The 26,890-nt window shown below is 37.7% G+C and overlaps 1 protein-coding gene across 1 annotated transcript in view; it reads right to left on the reverse strand.

Moving 5' to 3' along the window:
• LOC126328907 (cytoplasmic dynein 2 heavy chain 1) overlaps window positions 1-26,890 on the reverse strand; it is a 906,666-nt gene that overhangs the window by 564,955 nt on the left and 314,821 nt on the right. Inside the window, exons 19-21 of the mRNA XM_049996078.1 lie at window positions 15,980-16,226; window positions 5,609-5,758; window positions 2,201-2,406 (exon numbers count right to left, since the gene is read on the reverse strand). Of these exons, the coding sequence (XP_049852035.1) occupies window positions 2,201-2,406; window positions 5,609-5,758; window positions 15,980-16,226 (603 nt within the window). The remainder of the gene's footprint in view (window positions 1-2,200; window positions 2,407-5,608; window positions 5,759-15,979; window positions 16,227-26,890) is intronic.

Consider the following 26,890-nt stretch of genomic DNA (forward strand, 5'->3'; position numbering starts at 1 on the left):
TTGCAGAGCATGTTCTACAACAAGACAATTGTGACCTCAGTGCCCATTTCACCACATCCACCATCTTGATTCTTACCCCAGACACCAGTTTCCCAGAACTCTGCAGGTGGGAATTAGCATTACAAGATGTCTATGGTGCTCGCCACCCACCTGGCCTTAATTTACATTAGCATCTTCCATATCAGCATTTCTTCGCTGTAACTTCTCTTTGCTTCACTCTGTGTTAGTTTTCTACATCTTTCATTGTCTTACCCATCTATTTTTCACTGCCCTCCTCCCACCTCTGTTACGTACAATACACTTAGAGTTTCACTCTTATTAACTCATGCATGATGTTTAAGCAGTAATGTCTGTCTCCATATTACCCTGTCTTCTGCCTTTAGGCTCTCAGGTTTTCAAATCCTGTCTGATGCAGTCCCTAACAGTAGGTCTTTCCTTCTCATCCTGTACCGTAAGTCTCCCCTGACCCGTAGTTCTGGCAAGTTTCTCAAAATCTACACATTTTCCTAAACCTCTCCAGTCCTTTTCCTTCATGCCTCTTCCTTCCCCTTCAATCCTTTTGTCTGAGGAAGAAGCCACTGGCTCCGAAAGCTTACAAGTTACAATCGTCTTTTGTGTGTGTGTGTGTGTGTGTGTGTGTGTGTGTGTGTGTGTGTGTGTGTGCTGCCGCTTGTTGAGTAAATTTTGTATCCAACCAATTAAATAATTTTGTCAATAATTGATTGCTTTCATTGTTGTTATGCATCAATAGATATTTTGGGGCAAAAGGAGAAGTTAATGATGCCAAGGACCCATTCACAAAATAGCATTTTTTTCTGCTTCTGAAAAAAAAAGAAGAGAGAGACGTATGACCTTCCTGTTATGTGTAACTTGATATTGGTGGAGTAAAGGGATAGAATCATATGTAGGCTGCAAAAAGGTAGCTTGTGGAGAAGATAAGGAAGGAATAGAAGCACTTGCACTGTAAATATTATGGGTAACAGGACCTAACATTCCAGTGCTTTCCTGCAGAAGAATGTTAGTTAGTTTCATCTTCCAAGGAACATTTGCTCAATTAATGATAATGCTGTGGAATGGGTCTTTTACATTCGAATAACAAACAAGGACTCCAAAATGCGTACCTTAAGAGCTATGAACACTTCTTCATCTTCAGTACTGTGAAACAAATCTCTTCTACTGCAAGCTCTTCATTCTCCATATTTTCAGAGGAAGTAGTGTGGGGAAAAAAAAGAAAAAAAAAATGTTTGCTAACCAGGGGCTCAAAAGAGCTGTGAGCACTTTTTCAGTGGGAGTGTTGTGTTTAAGAGTAGCGAAGATCAACAAGTGGTCATTGCTCTTAAGGTATGCACTTTAGAACTCTTTTTATTGTATTTTTTTCTTATTTTGATCCGTAATACCACCAATCAAAATATGGAGAGCAAAGAGTCTGCGGTAGAAGAGATTTGTTTCAAAGTATCAAAGATGATAAACTGCTCATAGCTCTTGTGATATGCATTTTAAAGCCCACATTTACTAGACTTTTTTGCTTCAAATGACCATTCCTGTCATATGTCAGAGTATTCATCATTCCTCCTGGGAATGTATATTTCCTCTTAGGAACCAAACTGGTATATGATCTGGAGCAGAAGACTTGTCTCTATTAAGTGAATTTCTATGCTTCACCAAGGAGTCTAAGTTAGTTGTGTTGGCAGTAGTTCTTGATCTCAATTCTGGAATATTTACTTTGTCTTATTCACTGAAGGGATTTCAGAAAAACCATGTATGTAATTCTGCTTTAGTAACATCATTATCAGTAACATTAGCATTGCTATCAGATAGTGATTGTACTGACTGTGTCTTGATGCTGGTGTACTTTACATGTGACCAGAATCCCTTTTGAATTTTCTGCCATATTTCAAGACAGAATTTCATTGTGGGAACTATTAAAAGCATCTTGTACTGAAGTCAGTGCTAAATTTTGAGCTTCTGTTAAGCGGAGAACACATCTGACTCCTTATCAATCATTCATGAAGCTCAGAAATGTAACTTCTCTCGAATAGGAAGTAACTGGTTCAGTCCACTCTATTTCATCAGCAATATAAGAATACAAAAGACCTAAGTAAGTTTAAATTACACAGAAGGCATGGCCACGAAATGTGCCATTTGGCAGGTATTGCCAATTACATACTGAATATTACTGACTGTACAAGAAATTACTTACACCAGTTTTTCATAGGTCTCCATTAGTTGTTTCCATTCAGCTCTCTTTGCTCGTATTGTGTCCAGACCACGGAGGAGGATTTCTGTGCCACCATCCTGCAAATCAGTTTCACGGGGTCGTGCTTGTTCCCAACGTAACCTAAACTTCTCCATTTCTTCCAAAATCTCTGAAGTGCGTGTCTCCAAACTTTGTTTTACATTTTCCACCTGTCAAAAAAGACAATGATAACAAATTCACAAATGTATGATAAATTCCAGTTATGCATCAAAGTTAAGGATTTTTTGTATTGAAGCACTGTTGAGTTCTGATTTTGCTTTTCAAGATATTCAACTAATCCACTGTAAATATCAGAAGAAATATATCTACTGAACTGTGTGGCTTCAGCTGCCAGGGACTGCAGTTATGAATGTGTGAGTTGTGTGTGTGTGTGTGTGTGTGTGTGTGTGTGTGTGTGTGTGTGTGTGTGTGTGTGTCATCTCTGCTATATGGAGAGCAGCAACTTTCCTTTTCATAATTTTGTTATATTCCATCCTGGATTTTCCTTTGTTTGTTATCTACTGAATAAGAAGAAGAAGAAGAAGGATATATGTACTACCAATTTAACAATCCTAGTAAACCTTATGGACTCAGTCAAAATCTTCAGTTTGTCATTAGCTTCTCCCATACAAACTGAAGAAAGTTCCACGTTAATAAAATTTCGCTATTTGGTACTTATATGGAAGACCCAAATTGATAAAAGTTTTAATGTGCTGTATAGCAGGAGCATTTTAATGTCTTACGTCTGATACTACAACTAGGAGATATGCGGCAGCCAACTCAATATAAAATATTGGTTCGTTGTTCCATAAACGACAGAAATCGAGCAATTAAAATAAATAAATAAATGTATTTATGAAATAGGTTGTGTGTGATAATGATAAACATATGAAAATAATGTCAGTTAAGGTGCCTTCTAGTCATCCTTGGTAGTGTCCAATGCCCTGGATTTGCAGTTTTCAATTTCTACGTTGCACTAACTGAATTCTATTTTTCCCCCAACAAGGAATGTAACATGTCGGCTGCATTAAAATTATGGGTGGCAAATATGAGAATGATGGCAAATTTTTTTCCTTCTTTCAAGTCTTCTATGTCAATTTATTGAAGGTAGCTTACTTTTTGTGATATATTTGTATACTTGTCTTAACAGTATTGGCAACTTATACTTCACTGAGGTAACAAGACAGGCGGTTCTGCTGCATAGTTGCTCATTCTCACATCTGTTTAGATGGTGAGCATACTGAGTGTAGTTTACCCTCTCCTCTTCAAAGTTTAATTACACACTCTTTCTACATGCATTTGTAATTACATTGATTGTTTTTATCATACAATGGGTGACAGTATATATTTCCTTATTCTATACATTGTTATCATATTGCTTTTAGATTGGATGTATTATTTCCTTCATTTTGTGACTTAGTCTTAATATGTTCTCTAAAGATGCATCCACACTTTTGTAATACTTCCAATGGTTCGTCAGTGACAGTTTAACCAGCTTTCATAATAATATGTTTGGGAATGGTTTGATCATCATTTCCAACTTTCTTTACTTACGTTTTCAATGTTTCCCACTAGAAAATTCAGGCTTAAAATTTCCTTTCTAATATTACCCGTTCTGTAGTCTGCCTGTCACTTAATATAATAACTTTTTCCCTCATTTCCACTACAGCTTTCACTGGATATTAACTGGTAGAGTTTCAGTAACAGCACCTTCTTCTCACCCTTGTTGTGTTGCTTTTGGTTTAAAATCTTTCACATCACTTGACGCTTTTTGCCTTTGATCTCTATCTTAATTTCAGTTTGACACTAGTCAAATTATGATCAGTTTTATCTTTTTCCCACACAATTTAACCAATAACACTTTTTATGGAATGCTCCAACAAATTGTTTATATTCCAGTCACAGCAATACAGAAAGGCAGGCCAATACCTACTATTAAAAGCATTTAATAAAAAGATCACAAATGTTTAGCTGTTTTGGAATAATGGTTCCTCCTTCTGGGAGGCAAGAGGAAATGGAAGTGGAAGGAGGGGAAGCGGCAGGTTGTTGAACAGTCTTACCGTCCGGTCACAGAGGAGCATTCCTCTCGTAACTCAGTACCACCCAGGACTGGAGCAACTGAATTACATTCTCCGCCAGGGTTTTGACTACCTTTCGTCATGCTCTGAAACAATAAATGTCCTGCCCACTATCCTTCCCACAACTCCCACAGTGGTATTCTGCTGTCCACCGAACCTACATAACATACTTGTCCATCCCTACTCAACGTCTGCTCCCAACCCCTTACTTCATGGCTCATATCCCTGTAATAGATCTAGATGCAAGACCTATCCCAGCCCAGTCCAACCACAAACATCATCTACCGTATCAAAGGCAGGGCTACCTGTGAAACCAGTCATGTGAACTGCAAGCTAAGCTGCAACTACTGTGCTGCATTCTACTTGGTCATGACAACCAATAAGCTGTCTGTCCGCATGAATGGCCACTGACGAACTGTGGCCAAGAAACAAGTTGGAGCACCCTGTTGCCCATCATGACATCCTTCATTTCAATGACTGATTCACGGCCTGTGCCATAAGGATCCTGCACACCAACACCAGCTTTTCTGAATTGAGCAGGTGGGAATTTTCCCTGCAGTATACCCCATGTTCCCCTAACCCCCCTTGCCACAACCTTTGTTAGTCGTGATCCTCATCCAGTCCCTTCCCTGTTCCCTTTCCAACACTACAAAGCCCTCACTCCACCATTGCACTCAGTCTCTATACTTCTCTTCTTTCCAATACCCCCCCCCCCCCCCCCACCGCCACCCCCACCACTCCCCTGCCCACCATGTAGCCTTCCAACTGTACATAGCTGCTCTACCCTCTCTCTACCTCGTCCCTGCACATTCCCCAGTATCACTGCTTCACTGTCCCCTACCCCTATCATACTATCCCTCCCCGCTTCGACCCGCCCCGCCCAGCCCCAGCCTCTTCCTTACCCCCATCCAGTGGCCACTCCCATCATGCACTGGTGCTGGTGCTAACAGTGTGGCTTCAATTGCCAGAGACTACAGTCATGTATCTGTGAGTTGTGTTTTTTGTGTGTGTTTGTGTGTGTGTTTTTGATGAAGGACTTGCCGAGCAAAAGCTTATCTGTGATAATCTTTTGTTGTCCCATCTGTGACTCAGCATCTCTGCTATATGGTGAGTAGCAACTTTCCTTTTCATAATAAAATAATCATTATACTTTTTATTTGCAGTTTGCACTACATGCATGTTCATTTCAGTTAGCTGCTTTATTTTATGTGTCTTTAATATCTCTCTGCCTTTAAATTTACTTATGAATTTCAGATTATTTTGTGTCACAAAAAATAATGATATATAAGAATACCTGCTTTTCTATGAGGAATTGATGATTATCTAAAATGAATTGAAAATTTGCCCATTCAGAAGCAGTTTGATTCATTTCTTCTATCCTCTCTTTCGTCCATACAGCAAGAACTTTATTCTTCTTTTTTGACTCTTCATACAATTCTATCATCTGGAAAATGAAGCAATTATGTTACTATGTTATCTTAACACACACACAAACTTTCACTGCAAAATACCTTATTAAAAGATGCAACGAAGTGTGGCCTTATTAAAAGATGCAATGTAATGTCTAAATGTTCAGTGCCTACAACAGAATGGATGTGATAGCACTGGGCCCCACCAGCCTGCAACCACACCAGTCACCCTACCAAGTGCCACCAGTGGCATCAGGGGTCAGGAGAATCATGGGGTCAAGAGTTAAGGGCTGGGCTAACTGTGTAATTGCTTTTGTGAGGCCAGAAAAACTAGTGGCTACCTCTTAGTTTAATCGTTTCAGACCCTTCGACTACAAACGTGTGCATTATCTTTTAATGTGTCTTAGCTAACTAATGAGGAGGTATTGAATAGAATTGGGGAGAAGAGGTGTTTGCGGCACAACTTGACGAGAAGAAGGGTACCGGTTGGTAGGACATGTTCTGAGGCATCAAGGGATCACAAATTTAGCATTGGAAGGCAGCGTGGGGGTAAATATCGTAGAGGGAGACCAAGAGATGAATACACTAAGCAGATTCAGAAGGATGTAGGTTGCAGTAGGGACTGGGAGATGAAGAAACTTGCACAGGGTAGGGTAACATGGAGAGCTACATCAAACCAGTCTCAGAACTGAAGACCACAACAACAACAGCTGCATCAGAAATATTTCTCCCCAGTGGACACCTAACATACACATTTGTGAATGTTCAATCTTTTCATTATGGGCTCCTAACTTCTGGGCATCACTATAAAAATATATCAACAAGTCAATGTATGAGCACAGCAGCTTGTGACCACCACAATACATGGATATGGTTGGATTGTTACAGTCCACTGTATAATTTAATATTATTGTTGTTATTTTGCATGATAGTTAGCAAATGACCAGTTAACTTATTACAACAGCGAATATTTTAAAATCAGTTATTTTGGTTCACAAAAAGAAGGCAAATACAAAAACTGTAATTTTGATCATGAGTATTTTTGTATAAATCTTACATCAAAAATCATTAAAAAATCACCTAGAGCATTACAGTATAAAGAAAAAATGTCCTTCATACAGTAAAAATTCAGGTCTGTAAGAGCTAAAGGTTATTCTATGAATGAATGACTACAACATGTGTGATGACACAGTGTAATTTACTTCAGTGTTCCATCCCTTGTGTTGAATCCATTTTGTTTTACTTAGCTAGCCATTGGACTAACAGTAGCAGAAGCCTAGGCAATGTAGGCAATCCAGGTGTCTCATGATTGGACAGAAAGCTGAGTCTGTAAAAATCAGTACGGGTGATGCAATGCAAAATCAGAAACACAAGAGGTCACTGGTTAGGAAGCTATTGATCATTGGTTAATCAGGTGGTGCACTTTATGGCAGACAAAACATCTTCAGTGGTAACTAGCAGAGGGAGATGAAGAATTACAGTTGTCAAACTCACAGAGTCTAGGGGTGGATACAGCGGTGGTGAACCTCCTTACTCCATTTTTCAGTAGATGATGTGAGCATGTGTTATCATTTATAGAGGACCTTGTGTTATCGAATGACATTGGGGGTTGGTCAGACAAACAGTTGTTGCAGACATAAAAATTGCGCTTGTCAGGAAGCAAAATCATTCGTAGATTGCATGGAGCCACTAAACAAGCAGAAACGTTTGAGCAACTCTAACAGGGATAAAGAAAGCAAAATAGCATGCAATTTGTTCATGCACAATTGAGTGGCATTTCTAAGAGGCCTAATGTAGCCACGCAGGATTTTTGGATAGAATTAGGAACCTTAATGTACACACATATGGGTTAACATGTCATGGGGAGGTAAGTAAGGAGTTACTACAGAAAGCTAATCAAACAGCATTTGATCCTTTCCTGAGGGGCTTGGCACCAGAGATGTCTAGGAGGGTGTGCACTGGTGCACTTAGGGATTTCCATGGAGCGGTTAGGCTGCCATTACAATTTGAAGAGATTGATGTTTCGATGGCGGTAAGATCAGAAAATGTATTTCTGTCAAATATTAGATTTTTTAATTGTCAGCATACAGAGCATGTGTGAAGCAAATGATGCTAGCCAGGGAGTAATAGGAATGGAATGAATTACGACAAAAAGGGTAGAATGGATCAACAGCAGTGGAAAAGAAATAAAGGCAGGATTAGTCCCGGTGGTGAGTGGTGTAAATAAGCACCTACTGAATTTAAAAATGAACCAAAGACTTGAAAAAAGGCACTGCTAGTAAAAGTAAATGCAGTGAAAATGGACATGTGCAATGTGCCATATTGGATTTAACAGCTGATAGAACATATAAGGTATTGTTGGACACAGGGGCACATATGTTGGTGGCTTCAAGAGAGTCGTTTGATATGAGGCAATGGAACCCACCACATTATGAGTTGCTTGGGATAGGGGATAGTGATATACAACCACTCGGGTCAATAATGATGAATTTTTAATTGAAGGCAACTAAGTGTCCCATGTAAGTGAGAGATATAATATGATTCTAGGGTTAGACTTTCAGGATGGAGCTTAGTGGGAAAATATTCTGGCTGGGGAAGCTATTGTCAATGTCAATCTGTCATTAGGACTGTTGCACAATGCAATCCAGGTAAATGGTGAACTATGACACTGAGAATTAATTTCCATGACTGTGTGAAACGGCATCGGGAAGTTGATATGAATGAATTTGGAACCTGACTTACCAGTAGGTATGTTGTATGTGGTGGAACTGTTAGGAGATAGTGAAGTATTAGATGCAGCATGTTGTTTAGTGAAGCAAAGCATCATATGCTTACAAGAGAGGGCTGCAGTTAAGGTAGTGCCTGTCAATGTGGATAATTTTGGTGCTGAGGTTGTTAAATTGTTAAAGGAGACATTGGTGGTGATGTTAGATTTTCTATAGGAGGAGAATTGCTGCACAGAAGGTTTAGGCTATAAAAGGGCACAGAAAATTACTAAGACTGCATTTCATGAAAAGATGAAGCACAGATGGAAAATCTGTTGTTAGAATTTCAGGACTTGTTCTCTCCATGACGACCACTGCCTGCACTATCCGTGACACAGCACAGGATTCTGATAGGGGATGAAGCAGTGGTGTACTGGGGGCAGTACTGAGTACCACAGTGTCTGCAGTCAATTTTAGAAGATTTCACTAATCAACAGAATTTTAGAAGAGTTTACTAATCAACAGCAGGCCAATGACATAATAGAAGAGAGTAGTAGCCCCGGTAGGCAGGAACTGTAACTGCAATCCTGTTGCTATTATCACCACTAAATAGAAAGACTACAATAGATGTCTAACCAGTTCCAAATATCACACAGATGCTTGGCAATCTTGGGTGGTGTTGGTACTTCTCAACAACGGACTTGAAGAGGGGCTGCCAACAGCTGGAAACAGCTGAAGAGGACAGAGTCAGGAGTGTGTTTTCAGCACCTTGGAGACATTATCAGTACAAAAGCAAGCACGAGTAACATTTCAGACAACATTCCAGCATTTACTGGACAGGGTGTTGAAAGGATTGAAGCCTCATCAATGTCTAGTATATCTAGATGATACAACCATTTTTTCACAGGAGTTGCATGTCTCACATTAAGTACAGAAAAGTTTCACTTTGCATTGCAAGAAGTAAATTATTTGGGTCACATAATTAGTAAGGATTGAGTCAGGACTTGTAAAACCTATTTTCGACCTCTTTTTGTGTGTGTATTGATATTTCTATGACAATTTGTAGTATTGCTTATGTAGAATGCTGTATCTGTCATGAAAATTCTTTTATTAAGTATACATATTCCAGTTATGTGAACTTTTGAATTATGTTGTTTAAATTGTGCTTATGAATTTAAATAACTATTGGAATGATTGTTAAATAATGTACTTTAAATGACTTGGCCCATTTTTAGGGAACATAGATGTGGAGAAGCCCCGCAGCTATGGAAGTAGCCTAGCAGACTGGAAGAGGTGTGGTTGGCACGCAAGTGGCAAACTAATCCTGGGCTCAGCAGTGCTTGGTTAACATCTTTCTAGCAGTAGTGGATAATTTTGGCTCATATTCTTAGAGTTTTGAGACCAGAGAAGCTTAAGAGCACTATTTATGGGCCTCAGTTGCTGCATTTGGTGATAACATTATATAATTCCAATGCCAATGAGATCAGTAATAGGGCAAGGTCAATAGTACTGCCATGATTGCATCGCCACCAGGTTAACAGCCATGTGAATTATGCTGCCAGTACCATCAGTCTTGAACTAAATTGTTTATATTTGGCACTCTGTAAATGGACCAGGTATTTGCGAAATTTGGTTGATTTTGATAATAATTGTGATGTTGCTAAAAACTCTATCTTACACCCATGACTATCCCAAATCACAAACCTGGACAGGAATCCTATCCTAGTGAATTTAATTCTGAGTGTCCTAGTTTATTATGGAAAGACTTACTTGGCAGCTGTAAAAATAGTTATGGTTGCTTTTTTATGTGTGGAGTTATAGTGTTTAAAGTTAAGTTTTATAGTTTTGAGAAGTACTCCACTTACAGTGCATTTTTAGACCAATCAGGAGTCATTTCCTTAAATAATTTGCCCTATTTGAAAAGCTTCCTGAAAATAGTAACATTAATCCGTAATGGAAAAGATTATTAATTGTTGCAATAATGCACTTTGATCAGAATTACTAAGTTTATCAGTGTTCATTTCATGAAAAAGTGTTTTCATTAATGTTGTGTAGGCATTTGTGCAGCCAAATATATTCTGAGTAGGTTAAACAACTGCTTATCAAACCACATTTGTTAAAGAGTTATAGTTTGTTGTTCTTTACATAAATAATAATGTAGCAAAGCAAAGGCTCCTTCACAGCCAGTGTAGTTAGATTTGCATTTTGTTTAATTACGTCAAACCGAATTTAAGAAAGATATATTTACTGTAATACTTAGTCTAATGCAAGTTGGTTAATGCACAGGCATAGAGATCCTGTACTAAGCAATGGTGTTATAGAATATTATCATTAACAGAGTCCCTGATTTAAATCAGAATCATTCTGGGCTCTTCCATATTTAGTATTACTACAAGTTTCATGTGTGTTGGTACCTGGTTCTACAGGGTGTTACAAAAAGGTACGGCCAAACTTTCAGGAAACATTCCTCACACACAAATAAAGAAAAGATGTTATGTGGACATTGTCTGGAAATGCTTAATTTCCATGTTAGAGCTCATTTTAGTTTCGTCAGTATGTACTGTACTTCCTTGATTCACCGCAAGTTGGCCCAATTGAAGGAAGGTAATGTTGACTTTGGTGCTTGTGTTGACATGCGACTCATTGCTCTACATTACTAGCATCAAGCTCCTGCACATTTCAGTAGAAGTGTTCGTACACCTCTCAACAACAGATTCGGTGACCAATGGATTGGTAGAGGTGGATCAATTCCATGGCCTCCACGCTCTCCTGACCTCAACCCTCTTGACTTTCATTTATGGGAGCATTTGAAAGCTCTTGTCTACGCAACCCCGGTACCAAATTTAGAGACTCTTCATGCTCGTATTGTGGACGGCTGCGATACAATACGCCATTCTCCAGGGCTACATCAGCGCATCAGGGATTCCATGCGACGGAGGGTGGATGCATGTATCCTCACTAACGGAGGACATTTTGAACATTTCCTGTAACAAAGTGTTTGAAGTCACGCTGGTACATTCTGTTGCTGTGTGTTTCCATTCCATGATTAATGTGATTTGTAGAGAAGTAATAAAATGAGCTCTAACATGGAAAGTAAGCATTTCCGGACACATGTCCACATAATATATTTTCTTTCTTTGTGTGTGAGGAATGTTTCCTGAAAGTTTGGCCGTACCTTTTTGTAACACCCTGTATAAACTGTTGAATCTAGTTCATTTAAAAATACATGTTGTTGAGAGGTAGACGTTACTGTTTACTATCTCACTGGCCATTTGTTTGTCTGACTTACTAGTCAGTAGCGCATTTATCTGCATGGTTAGGTTACTGTGTTGTAGTGTGATCAGGTATAAAGAACGAGTTTAGTGTATGTGTGTTAAGGAAGGTTAGGTTAGCCTTAGCACTGCCTTCTTCTTTACTGCATTGTTTAACACAAGAATGCCTACTTAGGCTGACGACTGATATTAATACGTTATATTACAACTTACTTTTGTGCTGGGAGAACGTTTGTTCCCTGATCCACTTATTTACTATTAGTTATCCTCTGCCGGAGTGCTTCGGAAAGCCATCCCAGTTTGATTTACTGTTTCCATTAGGTTATCTCACAGTCACAACTTTCAAAAATTCCTCACAGATATATAGCATTAGCATCGATTACCGTTAAAGGTAGGTAAGCAGTGTTACCATCACACTTGGTGCCACTTGACAGGACATTTATTGTTTTTTATCATAAAATGGGAGATGAAGAAGCTTGCACAGGATAGAGTAGCATGGAGAGCTGCATCAAACCAGTCTCAGGACTGAAGACCACAACAACAACAACAACAATCATAAAATACAGTAAGTATCTAGTGAAAAACTAGTGTGGTTCGAGCAGTATATGTCCAATGGCATGTGATTGCACTGAACTCCAGTAGAGTGAACAAAAATAGACATTGCATACAAAAGTAAATTGTAATATACATTCAGAATGGACAAAGACGTGTATGCAGTAAGTACACCAAATGAAAGAAAAGAAATAGTGCCGGACAACATGGGAAACGCTGCCAGCAGATGTAGTAGTTCATGCAAGCAGATAAGAGAAGGTGCTAGTGATAGGCAGCTAGCCTACACGCAATATCACGAATGTGTAAATGAATGGATCGAGATGTTGAGACCATCCCAAACCAAACAAGAAAAAAAAGAGGTTGCAAATGATGAGGACTTTGCAGATGTTAGCAGTTATGTGAACAAATCAGTTGACATGTTTGATTCACCACAAATAAAGAAAGAGCTGAAAGAAGCATATGAGGTAGAGCCAGAGCACGAAAATTCAGTAGAACAAGGAAGTACACAACCATTGACTGTGACTGACTATTCAAAAATATTGTCCGATCAAATGAAAACGCAAAATATGTTGTCAGATCTAATGAAAACACAAATCAGCAGTCTTGACAACCGAAGTTATCAATCTTGAAAGCCAGCTTAAAACACAGATTAGCAATCTCAAAAGTCAAATGAAATTCAATAACACTAAATTAAGTCAACAGATTGAACAGGTAGACCAAAATGTAGGTACTTTAAGTTGTGTTGTCACTGAAATAAAAAATGAAATTAATTCTTAAATCAAAACTGGATAATATGCAGGGACAAATTAATGATATTAATGAAAGATTTGACACTGATGTGCTACATTTCTCTTCATGTAACTGAAGACTACATTATGTGTCTAAATCTGAGTCTTTCTGCCCCCACATTTCTTTGTAAATCTGAGTCTTTCTGCCCCCATATTTTGTAAACTGTTGACAAAGTACTCGCTCTATCTGACAGTTAGTATATGGTCTCAACTTGCTTTGCTTTTTCCTCTGTCACCTAGTTTGAAGGGTTGCTTGCCACACTTATTCTGAGACCTAATCCTCACTTAAATTTGATTTCAGCTAATTTTGTCCCTCGTCTTGGAGCCCACAGGCTCAGATGTTAAAAGAATTCACTTTTCTTAGTGTACATATAAGATGTTTACATTTCTCATACATTTCTCTCAAGATCAGCTGTTAACTTCAGAAATGGCACTTCCTATAAAATGTTATATCTCCAATTTTGGAATTTTGAAGTTATTTATTCACTATAAGTTGTTGACTGCTCTCAACTATTAATTACAACTCTATTTTTGTGGTGGGGTTTGTCTTTAAATCAAAATGTTTGACTGCTGCAATTATTGATGGCATGCTTGACATACTACTTAAGAAATCTGCAACAAAAGCAATCACACAGGCAATCTGCACTAATTATTTTAAACTTCACTTTAAAAATATCAATTTCTTCTTAACATATTATTATGAATGGATATCAGGAGGGAGGACTGTTATGCATGAATCCTATTTTGCTTTTCAACTTTGACTGAGACTAGCTCAAACATTTCTCTTCTACACTCATAAACCAATCATCATCACACAAACAGACAGTGAAATTTTGTAATGAAGGGATTTGGAAAAACTGAAAGCCAAACATTTTTGTATCTAATATCTAAGATATATAGCACAAACAGGATATATTTGATAATCAAATTATGACAGTACAGTAGAGCATCAATTATCCAAACATCAGTCAACCGAATGACTGTTTAATTGAATTTCACTCACTAGCATGTATGCTCTGCCTCTGCTACAGACTCTATGGTCTAGCCACCCCCAACTCCCTTCCCTGCACTAATGACTGTTTGTCCTCTGTTATGATCACTTGTGGCAATTCTGCAGCATAAAGTAAACTTGCAATATAAAATGCCTGAACCTAAACGCGTTGCTCTTAATGTAAGAGATAACTACAAGATGAATAGAAGCATCACAAATTTTATACCAGTTGTATATGAACACAGATCTAGCTGACGCTGTTTACAATTATTTACATCAACCTACTTGTGATCCCATTCCACATGAAAAGAGAATTCAATATAGTGAAAATCTTCGAGTGCTGTCGAATTTTAAAATGAGCATGGGTTTGCTAAAACACTTAAAGTCAAGACATGATATTCATGAACTTCAAATACAGGAAGAAAAACTGCTTGCTGATTCTTTCAAAATCATACTCTAGGATGAATTGAGGGAAGAAGATCATGCTCTCAAAAATGTTTACAATGCTGATGCAACTGGGCTCAACTGGAAATCTTTGCCAAGAAAAACTCCCCATTCACATTGTGAATTAGCAGCATCTGGTCCTAAAATAAGGAAGGATCATATTAATGCTTTAGTTCTGCTAATTCATCTGGTAGCCACTGACAGTCAGTGCTCATCATTGGTGAAAGTAAAAAAATGTGTTGTTTCAAATTCATTAATATGTTTGCAATACCTATTGTTCACACCTCACAAAAGAGCTCCTTAATGGACAGTATGATTTTCATGGAATGGCTTACGGAAGCTATTGTATCCTCTGAAAAAGCTCATCACTTAAAAAATAGCAAAATGGAGTAAATATTACTGTTCCACTGTTCCCTGACAAAGCATTAACTCATCCAAAATGTGATATCTTAAACAAAAAGGATTAATTCATAAAATTGATACTTCTTCCACATATCATAATCTCCTTCTTACAACATATGCATCAAGATTTTATTGAGACTTTCAAACAGTGTCGCAGAAAGGAACTGTTATGCAAGATATTGTTAGAAAGTGGGAGGGAGAAGAAAGTCTGTTACAAACTCATTAAAAAAATACTGATTTGACAGACAATTCCCAAATGACCAGGGCAACATAGGATACTATAGACGAACAGAATTTGAAAAGTGCCTGCAGTGAAATTTGGGTATGGTGGAAATTTCTCAAAGTCTAGCTGAAAATGATGAACAGAATGACCTGTCCTAAACGCTTAGTATCCTAAAAGGAGTCAGTTACCATCAGTGTGATGAAGAAGACATTCAAAAATGGATGAACATTGATAATGCAGATCCAGGGTACCAAAACATACAGGATAGCGAAATGGTAAACCTCATCACCGATAAAGCTGATGCTGCCAGCATCTCATCAACAAGTGGTCTTGAAAATGAATATGTAAATATACTGGCTGCTTCTGAAGCATTTACATGTTTAGACACTGCCTTGTGATTGTTTGAAGATTGAGATAAAAGTAGCTAGTATCAGATATCAGCCCTGAAAAAAAATTGTGGCTTAGCTGCTTGTAAGTGGATAGGCTCACTCAGGCAGGCAAAAATTAAGGATTTTTTAAAACATCACCAACAACTCTTTACATATGTACTGTACATGCAAAATGAATATGTATTATGCTTTTTTTATATACTAGACTGTAATATGTACATTCCTACTGTATTTGCCTTTGTAAAAATAAGAAAGATTCATGTCATTATAAATATATGTACTTTTTGCTGGTAAATTGGTAAATAAATGAGTATAGTTCGATTAACCAAATAAAGTGGTTTCCCAAAACCTATGTCACCAGTCAGTCTGGATAATTGATGTTCTTCTGTACATTATTCATATCTCACTTGAAATTTAGACAAGGCATAAAACAAATACAAGAATAAAATTTAAAATGCAAACAGAAGTGTAACCACTAAGACTAAACAACCTGTGGTGCTGATTCCTTTATTTCTGCATGTATTCTTGTAGCATCAGCAATCTCATCAATGGATTGTGGCTGTTTCCCAAGAGCAGTTACTGATTCAGAAGCAAACTTCTGGATTTTAGCAGCATCTGTCAGTATAGATACTTGCAAAGAGGCTACTAGGGCATCCCAGTAACGGCGATTATGTAGTTCTAATTCAGAGCAAAGAGCCTTAACACTTACAGAGAAACATCCAACTTTCTCCTCTGTTCTGTGAAATTAAACAAAAAAATAAAAATCATTGCTGTAGAACTGTTTTTCAGATAATAATGATTTAATTTTGGTTGTGACAGTGGAAAATCACAATTGAAAGAAAATAATTATGGAAAGGATGGACAACTTCTCACATTAACTCTAGCACCAGTAGAGTGGACAGGAGGTGGGGGGGGGGGGGGGGGGGGGGTGTGTGTGCAAAAATTGCCCTTAGTATTTATTTTCTCATTAAAATATTTCTCAATATGGCAGAAAGAAATGCAGTTTCTGACTGTTGGTACTGCTGTATTGTGTTGCCATTGTTGTTTTGAAGTAAATCTCCCTTGTTGTTTGAGTAGTTGTACATTAATTGCAATTCTAATAAATTGGAGGTTTCTCACAGATGAATAGGTGTCAGCTATAATAAATGAAGCAAGTGAAGGTGACTAAAGTGATCCAGAAGAAGATGATACAGTTGTGACATACAATAGTGACACACCAATTGAAAATGAGTCAAGTTCACGGAGTTCTTCCTGATGAACAGCATGCAGCTGCTTCCAGCATCACTGTTACAGAAAAAAGTGGTAGGGAATATATTACTGCACCTCCAAGACGAGTATGCAGGTCAGTACGAAATATAGAGAATTTTCAGGAAGTTTTGACTCATGAAGGCTAGACCCCTAGTGCGACAGAATCTTTCAAAAAGTTTATAACTCCTGAAATAATGAAGATTATCGTACACTATACAAACCAAGAAGCTTGTAATAAGAACTTAAAACTTACAACCATAGAAGAAATGTACACCTTCATTGGTATTTGGATACTCATGGGCACAAATAATGACACTATACTGCCTGTTGAGGGCTTACGGGGCAAAGTACTGGGAAAGAATATCTATATAGCTACAATGAGTCGTATTTGATGTGGAGAATTTCTGTCCCTGATTAGATTTGATGATAAAGAAACAAGAACTGAAAGACAAAAGCAGGATGAGTTTTGCCCCCTCCATGAAATTTTCAACAAAATTGATGAAATGTTTATGAAATACTACATACCAAGAGCAGATCTAATGATCCATGAAATGCTCTCCCTACTTCGAGGAAGATGTCCCTTTAAGGTCTTTATGAAAGACAAGCCTGGGAAGTATGGCATATTGATTAGGATGTTATCAGATGCACACACCCAGTATGTTCTAAAAATGGAGGTCTATGCAGGGAAGGATGAACGACCTTATGAGGAACAGAGTGCAAAAGCAATTGTTACATGACTAGTGAATCCATTGCAGGAAGTGGGCGAAATATGAGAACATATCGTTGTGATACATCCATAGACCTAGCCAAGCAGCTTTACAATAATGACGAGTTAACTTTGGTGGGAACATTGAAGAGTAACAGAAAAAACGTACTAGAACAGCTAAAAAAGATGCAGGGCGAAAGCTATTTTCCTCTAAGTTCTTATTCACAGATCCAAAAACAGGCAACACACCAGTTACTTCAGTTTCATACATCTCCAAACTGAACACTACTAAGAATCTTCTACTTCTTTCCTCACAACACAATGATAACAAGGTGGATAAGTCGCCAGAGGGGGGGGGACACCTCATCATTCTCTACTACAATGAAAACAAAGGGGTCATAGACAGCGTTGATCAAATGATGTGACAACAATCAGTAAAACAAGGGATGAGAAGGTGGCCATTATCTCTCTATTTCACCTTGATAGATATTACCTGTCACAATGCTGGAATAATTTTCATGATAAACAACCCAAACTGGAATGAGAAAAAGCATAATGCAAGAAGGCTGTATCTGCTAGAATTAGTTCAACAGCTCATTAGGCCACCTGTGGAAGAGAAAGCAAAGGATTTCATGAGTTTACAAAAGCCTATCATCTCTGCAATGGAAAGTGTTCTAGGGAAAACACTGCTCAGCATTACTGCAACTGTTCAATCTGTTGAATTTTATTCCAGAGGAAGGTGTCACATCTTTTTGAAGAGTAAAAACTCTAAAAAGGAAAAAGACATGATGACAAAATTGTCTATAGTTTGTTGCAGGTATTCCACTCATTCTGCAAAAACAATCATATGCAAAGCTTGTGAAATTAAAAGTGAAAGTGAGTAGGAAGGAAAAACTTAATTGTAGTTTCTGACTTTGATTTTCTGTTTTCTTATTTGCAGTTTGCTTATGTACATTCTTCTATGATTTCTTAATATAAGTCTGATGTATATGAAAGTGTTAGTTTCATGATAAAAATATAATAATATTTCTCATATTCATTACTTTATTGTATTTGTATATGTTATAATGATACTGATAACTACTGAAAGTGTGTTGCAACCTAGTAAAGAAATTCCTAGTTCATTAAATAATCAAAATAAAACAAACAACCAAAATGTTAAAAAGTGAAAAGAATGTGAGAGTAATTTTTGACCCCCCCCCCCCCCCCCCCCCCCCCGACATCCATGTGATAGATCCGAGTTTAGTGGTGCTAGGGTTAATAATAAAATCGTGAGTGGAGTAAAAAGATACTATTTATTCATTTATTTATTGTCCTTGGCATCTTGTTGTGTACAATGTACAAAGATATAGAGCATGGTTCACAGTAACTGTGTGGCGACTGTTTCTATTGTGAATTGTGGTTTATTAGTCTCATTATGTACATAATCTAAACCATTCGATTCAGGTACTGGAGACACGTCAAAATTTTGGTAAAGTTCTACCATATACACTCAACACCTGATTTTAACAAATGGTACCATAACAATAATACAATAAAAAATACATATACAATAAAAGAAACTAGCACTTAGTTACAACAACTGATTTTAACAAATGGCATCATAATAATAATACAATTTTGTTACACATACAATAAAAGACTAACAATTAATTACCCCCTTGTTCAAATTATCATGTCATCCTCTATGAATTCTTTTACTGAATAGTAGCTTTTATCCCACAGAATCTGCTGTAGCCATATTTTTAGACTCTCTGGCTTCATATTAAATATATTTTTGCCCATTAGCTTGTTATATATTGTCATCCCCATATACTGTGGAGTTCATGCATATAATTTCAAATGGTGTGTGGATAACATAAAATTATTTTTATTTCTTGTGTTGTATGTGTGGTTAAAGTGATTTTCCTCAAATAATTTTTGCCTGCTGTGTGCAAAGATTATAATTCCATAAATGTATATGGAGGTTACTGTTACGATTTGCAGGTTCCGAAATATTGGGTGACAAGATTCTGTTTGTTGTGCACTACTCATGATCTTATAATTTTATTTTGCAGTTTCAGTAATCGAGATATACTACTTGAATTTCCCCAGAAAATGATACCATTCCTAATGACAGATTCAAAATAACTATGATATGCTATTTTTCGTGTACTCGTATTAGTAGAGTTTGCTAGTATTTGCATTGCAAATGCAAAGCTGCTTAGTTTATTTGATAGGAACTCAATATGTGTATTCCAGTTTAAGTTGTTGTCCAAATTTAGTCCTAGGAATTTGACTGTGTTAACTTCTTCCATAGGATGATTGTGATTATGTATTTTAAGATCCACACATTTCAAATGTTTGGTTTTGAAATGTACCATATTGATTTTTGCAATGTTCAGTTTCAAGCCAATTAACTGGAACCATATGACATAATACAAACAGTATTAAAGTTAAATATTTTCAAATGCATAAGCTTACATGTATGACTGCATAAAATGTTTTGTAAAAAGCTAACAAAAAGCTAAACACACATATGGGGCAGTTTACATGTATGACTGAATTAAATTTTTTATAAGACATATTACAAACAGTATTAAAATCAAATGCATAAGTTTACATGTTTTATGGCATTAAAAATTGTCAAAATGCTAGACACACATAGGGGACAGTTTACATGTGTGACTGAATCATCAACTGAGATAAAGCTAAATAGACATAGGGGACAGTTCAAATTTATATGGGGATGCATAGAACATGAAGTAACAGTAATGGGCTTACAATACACGATGGGAATTAAGAAACTACAATAAGTACAAACATATAGCCTTATATCTTTCTTTGGTGGTGGGGGCAGGGGAGGGGGGGGGGGGGGAATTTTGGAGAGCTTCTGTAAATTTGCCTTTAAGTACTGATCAATAGAGTAAAAGGAGCATGTGACAAGCAGTTCTTTTACTTTTTTCCTGAATGACAGCCCTTCACTATTCCCTATAATAAGACTATTTCCATTATATAAATATAGGGCACTGGTAAAATTTTCAGGCTTTTGAAAATTGGTTTTGCTGATGTTCTAGGATGTTCAGCATGTGCTTCATTGTCTTTTAATAGCCTTTTCTGCATTGTAAAGGTTTTTTATGTGAAATCCCACAGAGGGGGATACCGTATGTCGAAATGGAATGAACTAGACCAAAGTACACAATTTTTAATGTCTCAGTGTTGCATGTTTGGCAGAGGATTCTAAATGTGTAACAGAGGTTTCCCAGCTTATTCCTGTGCACATCCCACTTCAAAGTGTTATCTACCCATATTCCCAAAAATCTGGTTTCTTCTACATAATCAATTTCATGGCCTTCTATTATTATTGAAGTCAATTGAGTAGGTGATTTTGTTAATGGGTAGAAGAGCGTGTGGGCTGTTCTATTTGCATTCAGCAACAGTTTATTTCTGTGAAGCCAGGACAGCAGCCTACTTGTTGCATCTAACATTTGGTCACTCATTTGTTGCACTGGTGTGCTACTGAACAACAGATCTGTATCATCAGGAAATAGTACAGGAGAAGTTTTGGGATGGTTCAGGGGAGGTCATTAATAAAAAGCAGAAAGAGAAGGGGACTCAAAACAGAGCCTTGTGGCACACCACAAATAATCACGGCTTTGTTGGAGCAAGTTCTTTCTTTGCTATTGCTAGAGAATTCAGCTACTTGCATCCAATTTGTTAAGAATGGCTCAAAGCATTGATTACATAACCTCAAATCCCACATGTATCTAATTTCTGAAGCAATATATGGTGAGTAACAAAATCAAATACTTGATTAGTTCAATGAACAATCCAGAGGAGAATTCTCAGTGCTTGAAAGAAAAGAAGATTTGGTCACAGAGAGCAAAAAGGGCATCATTAACAGATCTGTGCTTGCAAAACCCATATAGACATTCATAAAATAAGATATTTTTATTCAGAGATCCTAATACACAACTACAAATGACTTTTTCATTACCTTTGATGATGCTATAAGAGAGATATTGGCCAATTATTATTATATGCTGTCATCTTTTTTGAAAACTGGGATACCTTTTGACATTCTGAAGAGTTCTGGAAAGCACCTATTGCTTAATGAACTGTTTATTAAGTCATAAAGGGGCCCAACGATTTCTGTGGCAATATTTTTTTAAAATTATTAAATGGTCAGACAAAGCATCAGTACCAAAAAAGTATGAGTTTTTTGTTTATCTGATAATGTTTATAACCTCTGCAGCTGATGTTGATGATTTTTTAGTGCAATTTCAAAGGTTTTTTGTGGTTTGGTCATTCCTGAAGAAAGACTGCTTATGTTATTTATGAAATGTGCCTTAAACAATTCACTTATTCCTTTAGGATCTGATATTTTTTCCAGTTCTCATTTAGAAAATCAGGCAGTGGTTGTTTAGGCTTTGTTCCTGTAGTACCATGACAACTTTCCACACAGCTTTACTTAAGTTGCTTGCATTTTTAATGTACTGGTGGACTAAGAGATTTTTGCCTAGGATATCACTTTCTGAAGAACTTTTTTGTATTTTTTGAATTAAGAAAATTAGGGTCCCTATTTCTTTTACTTTCCATGTACAGTCTTTGCTTAGTTTTACAGGAGGTGAGTACTCCTGGTATTATCCACTCTTTGTATTCAGGTTTCCTGGGGTCCTAAATACATGTTTCTTACGAGGGAAGGCAATATTATACCAATGACTCAGACTATCAGCAAAATTCTTAGCCTTCTTATCAGTGTCTTCTTCCAGGTAAATATTTTCCCAAGACTGTTGTCTTAAAAAATCTTTAAATAATTGTAAAGTATCAGGATCATTAATGCACCTCCCGTGAATTATTTTAGGTGAAGTGGGCATCGAATTTACTTTATATGGTAGGCTTGCATGAAACAGGAGACCTTGCTGGTAAGAGAGACCATTTGACAAGTTCTCAAGATTTATTACTAGATTAGAATAAGGGTTTACAATAACTATGTCAATGGAAGAAGAGAAAGTGGGAGTTATTCCAGTGGGTTCTTTTACACTATTCTGCACTGAGAATGTTGCTAGCACATTTCTTAAATCACTGGCTTCATGTGAAGCCACTGCTAAATTTACATTAAAGTCAAAACATACAATAATTTTTTTTCCTTTTTGGAATGTAATAATTAATTGCAGATTCCAGATTTTGTAAAAAGTGAGATATGTTTCCATCTGGTGATCAATAGCTGCAAATAATGAATGTCTGCTGTTATTTAGTATGTTAGTTATAATTATTTAAGCAGAAGAACACTTTTTCCACTGTTCCACTGATTATTTATAATTACAGAAATGTAGGTTTCGTGTTATTAACCCATAGTCTAACATTGCCAGTGAAGACATTATGTGCATATTGATACAAACATAAACAAAGCAAAGAATTTGCAGCCATAAAATAAATTATCTGCCAATAATGAACATACAAAACAATACTTTTGCTTTTATAGGACACTAAAATAAATCCATTTATAATGGGGTACAACTTAACAAAGATGGACTGGGCTGTCAGTCAGGTTCGGCAGTGTCAAGAACTGGGGAGTACGGAAGTGTGTTTTAAATACCTCACATTGTCAGCTGGAGAGCAATCAATGAATTCAATATAAAGCAAGTGTGTAGGTACACTGGATTACTAGTTTTGACAGGACTGAACTGCCATCTTCAGGTCCACAGTATACAGTTTATGAAATCATGCTGTGCGATAAACTGCAGGTTTGCTTTTATACTATCTCCTACCACGCTTCCCTTTCTCTGCCATAACACCTCAACTCCCCCCACCCACCCCCACCACTGTATCATAGAATGATTTAATTTTGCAGGTACATTCTGCAGCATATGTGGATATGCCTGCTATACGTGTTGCAAATAAAGTTAGCAGCATTGATGTAATACATTTAAACATCATGACATCAAGCCTTACATGACAGTTTTACTGAATGAGCAACAAAAATGAACTAAGTGACAAATCTCTTTCCTTTCATCATTTTGTGGGGGTTGTAAGTAAGAAACAGTATATAAATATAAAGGTTTGAAATTATGTGTCAAGTTTGTTGCAGGTCACTAAGTGCTCTTGTTCCTAAATACTGGACCGCCCACATAGTAGCTATACATTATGTAACATATACACAGAGCTGACAAAAGACATGGGATACCTCCTAATATCACGTCAGACATCCTTCTGCCTTCTGTCTAGCATAGCGCAGCAACTTAATGTGGCGTGGACACGACAAGTTGCTGGAACTCCCCTGGAGAAATATTGAGCCATGCTGCCTCTACAGCTATCCATAATTGTGAAAGTTGCTGGTGAAGAATTTTGTGCATGAACTGACCTCTTGATTACATCCCATAAATGTTCAATGGGTATTCATACCGGGTGATCTGGGAGGCCAAATCACTCCCTTAAATTGTCCAGAATATTCTTCAAACCAATCGCCAACAATTGTTGCCTGGTGACATGGCATATTGTCATAAACAACAATTCCATCATTGTTGGGGAGCAAGACATCTGTGAACAGCTGCAAATGGTCTCCAAGTAGCTGAACATAACACGTGTCATGAACATAGTTAGTGGTAAGGAGGTGATATATTAAAATGTCAGTCAGTTGTACTGAAAGAACGGTGAAAATGTATGAGGATTGCCCAGAAAGTAACACACTACATTATTTTTCTTCCCGTTCTACGGCCTTCCTCCAGTGCAACACCAGCGCGTGTATGCCCTGTCAGTACCAATCCTTGTCCTGGTGGCAGAGCCAGTGCTTCACTGTGTGAACCACCTTCTCATTGTAGTCAAAATGTCTTCCACGAATGGCATTCTTCAATGGCACAAACGAGTGACTGTCTGAGGGGGCTAGGTCAAGGCAGTAGGGTGGATAGAGTAACGATGTCCAACCCTGTTTTGCGATGTGTTCAGCAGTCCTCAGACTTGTGTGGCATCGAGCATTACCGCGTTGCAGCAAAAAACGCATCTTGTGTTTTGTTAATGTGTTGACGTATGCTTCTGAATTAATGGTACCACCTCTTGGTATCACATCAATCAGGATCACACCTTCACAGTCCCAGAACATGGTGATCATTACCTTACTGGCGGAAACTATTGCTTTGGATTTTTTCTTCTGTGGGGAGTGGGAATCGCACCATTCCATTGACTGTCGTTGTGTTTCGGGATCAAAATGGTGGACCCAGGTTTCGTCACCTGCCACAATATGGGACAAGAAGACCTTCCCCTCAACTTCAAAACGTTGCAAAAAATAAAGGCAAATATATTTTCTGTGCAATCTGTGATCCACCATTAGACACCATGGGACACATCTTGCACACTCTTTTGAATATCCAAGAGTGTGGATAATTGCATCTACACTCCCATTGCTACTTGACAGGAGCAGCACCAACTGCCAAGACATAATGCATCTGTCATTGTGAATGACAACATCAGCTCGCTGCAACATGTCAGGTGTGACAACCATGGATGGTCTCCCCAACCACTGCAAATCATGGAGCTCTGCCAAACTGCTTTCTGATGACCTCACCCTCCGTGCCCAGCGACGGGCTGTACTTCTGTCGAGACCAGATGCTCCATAGACTTTCCACAAATGTTTGTGACCATTCCCCACAGTTTCTTTCTCTGCAGTGAGATATTCAATGACAGCAAGTTGCTTGTAATGTACATCACCTACGTATGCCATTCTGAAACTGTCCTGCAGCTATGCTATCTGTTGTAAGTGACGGAAACTTGGTGTGCTCAGCAGGAGACTTCAGATAATACATATGTAATGTCTTGCATTCGTATCATTAGTTTTGGGTGCAGGGGGAAAAAAAAGAAAAAAAAAGAAAGAAAGAAAGAAAGAAAGAAAGAAAGTCAGTGAGAAACAGTTTCATAAATGTGTAAATTTTTTCCAGTTTACTAAGTGCTCTTATTCTGGTCTACACTTCTTTTTTATACCCACCCCTATCACTTTCATAGGTAGGTGGTTTTTACTCCCACAGAGATTCTTTCCAGATCATAAGTGATATATGAAACAAATTTGGCTGAAGTTAGTCGAGTCATTTTGGAAGAGATGTGGAACATACATTTTTATAATATTTATGCATATTGATTTTCCCATGATTCAATTTTGATGAAGTTATGAAATCAGACAAGAGGAATAACAACTGTACATAAGAAGATGGAGCTATGATATTAATCTGTTGTTTCCACTATAAAACACATATTAAAATAAAGTAGTGATGTATACAGGTGGTTTCAAGAGAAGTCAGTAATAATGAAAAGGCATAAGAAAAGCAGTAATGTTAATAAACAGAAGATAGATCTAATGTTGGAATATGTATGGTAACAGCCTATCTGTTAGTTTACAGATTCTAAAATTATGGTATAGTGGAAATTGAAATCAAAGTGAGGAATATATTTGTAATATATTTAGTCCTCATTTATTTCTTGCATGCAGAGTCCATGTGAATGAGAAAGAGAAACTCAATAATGAGGACATAATTAATTTCATAATGTCAGGTTCAAATTGTCAGGGTTTTCTATATGAGGCGTGATGTGACAGTGCTCAGAGACATTGGGCAGCAAATGCAAGCATGGCACTTGGCTGCAATTTTAGTGCTACACCATGGAATGAGTGAATGTATGTCACTATCAATAACTATGCGCCTGTCTGCATAATGTGTAACAACTGGGATACAGAAGTTAAATAATATTATGGAAACGACACACTGCTATTCACCAGCTTTTCTGAACTGCACATATGTGAGTTATCCCACAAAACATTCTCTGCTCCTGAAATTATCCTGGCCTCAACATACTGTAACCTAGTGTTCCCACACACCCCAACCAATACTTTCCACCACCTCTGTCCTATCACCTCTTTCCAATTCACATCCTCTCATCCTCATTGTGTACCATTCTCTGCCAATGCACCAACTGATTTTTTCCCCTTCTCTGTTCCTTTCCTTTTGCACTTCCCATTTCCCTTCCCCATGGCCTCCTGACACTGCACCTGGCAGCCTTGTCCTGCTGGCATCTAGCACCAGCATGCTCCGCCAGACAGCACTCTTTTTTCCCCCAAACCATACCCTGTTATGCCACCATTTTCTCCATCCCACTCTCACTGCTACTTTTGTTCTACACAGGAGCAGCATTCTGGCCACAGCACCCTGATATAATGGTAATGTGCGTGTGCATGCTTGTATGAATGTGTGTGTGTTTTCTTTTTTGATGAAGGCTTTCCTGGTACATAGTGGGGGGGGGGGGGGGGGTTTCTATGTGCGCTAGAAGCATTATGCCCTTATTCTGTGGCTGAAATAGACTGATAACATATGGGGAAGGAAACTCACAACAGTTTCACCACTTTTTAACTCCAAAAAATGTGTAATGACATTGCCAATTAATAGAATGCCTTTTTCAGAAGATCTTTTTCACTAACAAACTTTTCAA

Source organism: Schistocerca gregaria, chromosome 2 (genome assembly GCF_023897955.1).
Source record: "Schistocerca gregaria isolate iqSchGreg1 chromosome 2, iqSchGreg1.2, whole genome shotgun sequence".
Classification (NCBI taxonomy): domain Eukaryota; kingdom Metazoa; phylum Arthropoda; class Insecta; order Orthoptera; family Acrididae; genus Schistocerca; species Schistocerca gregaria.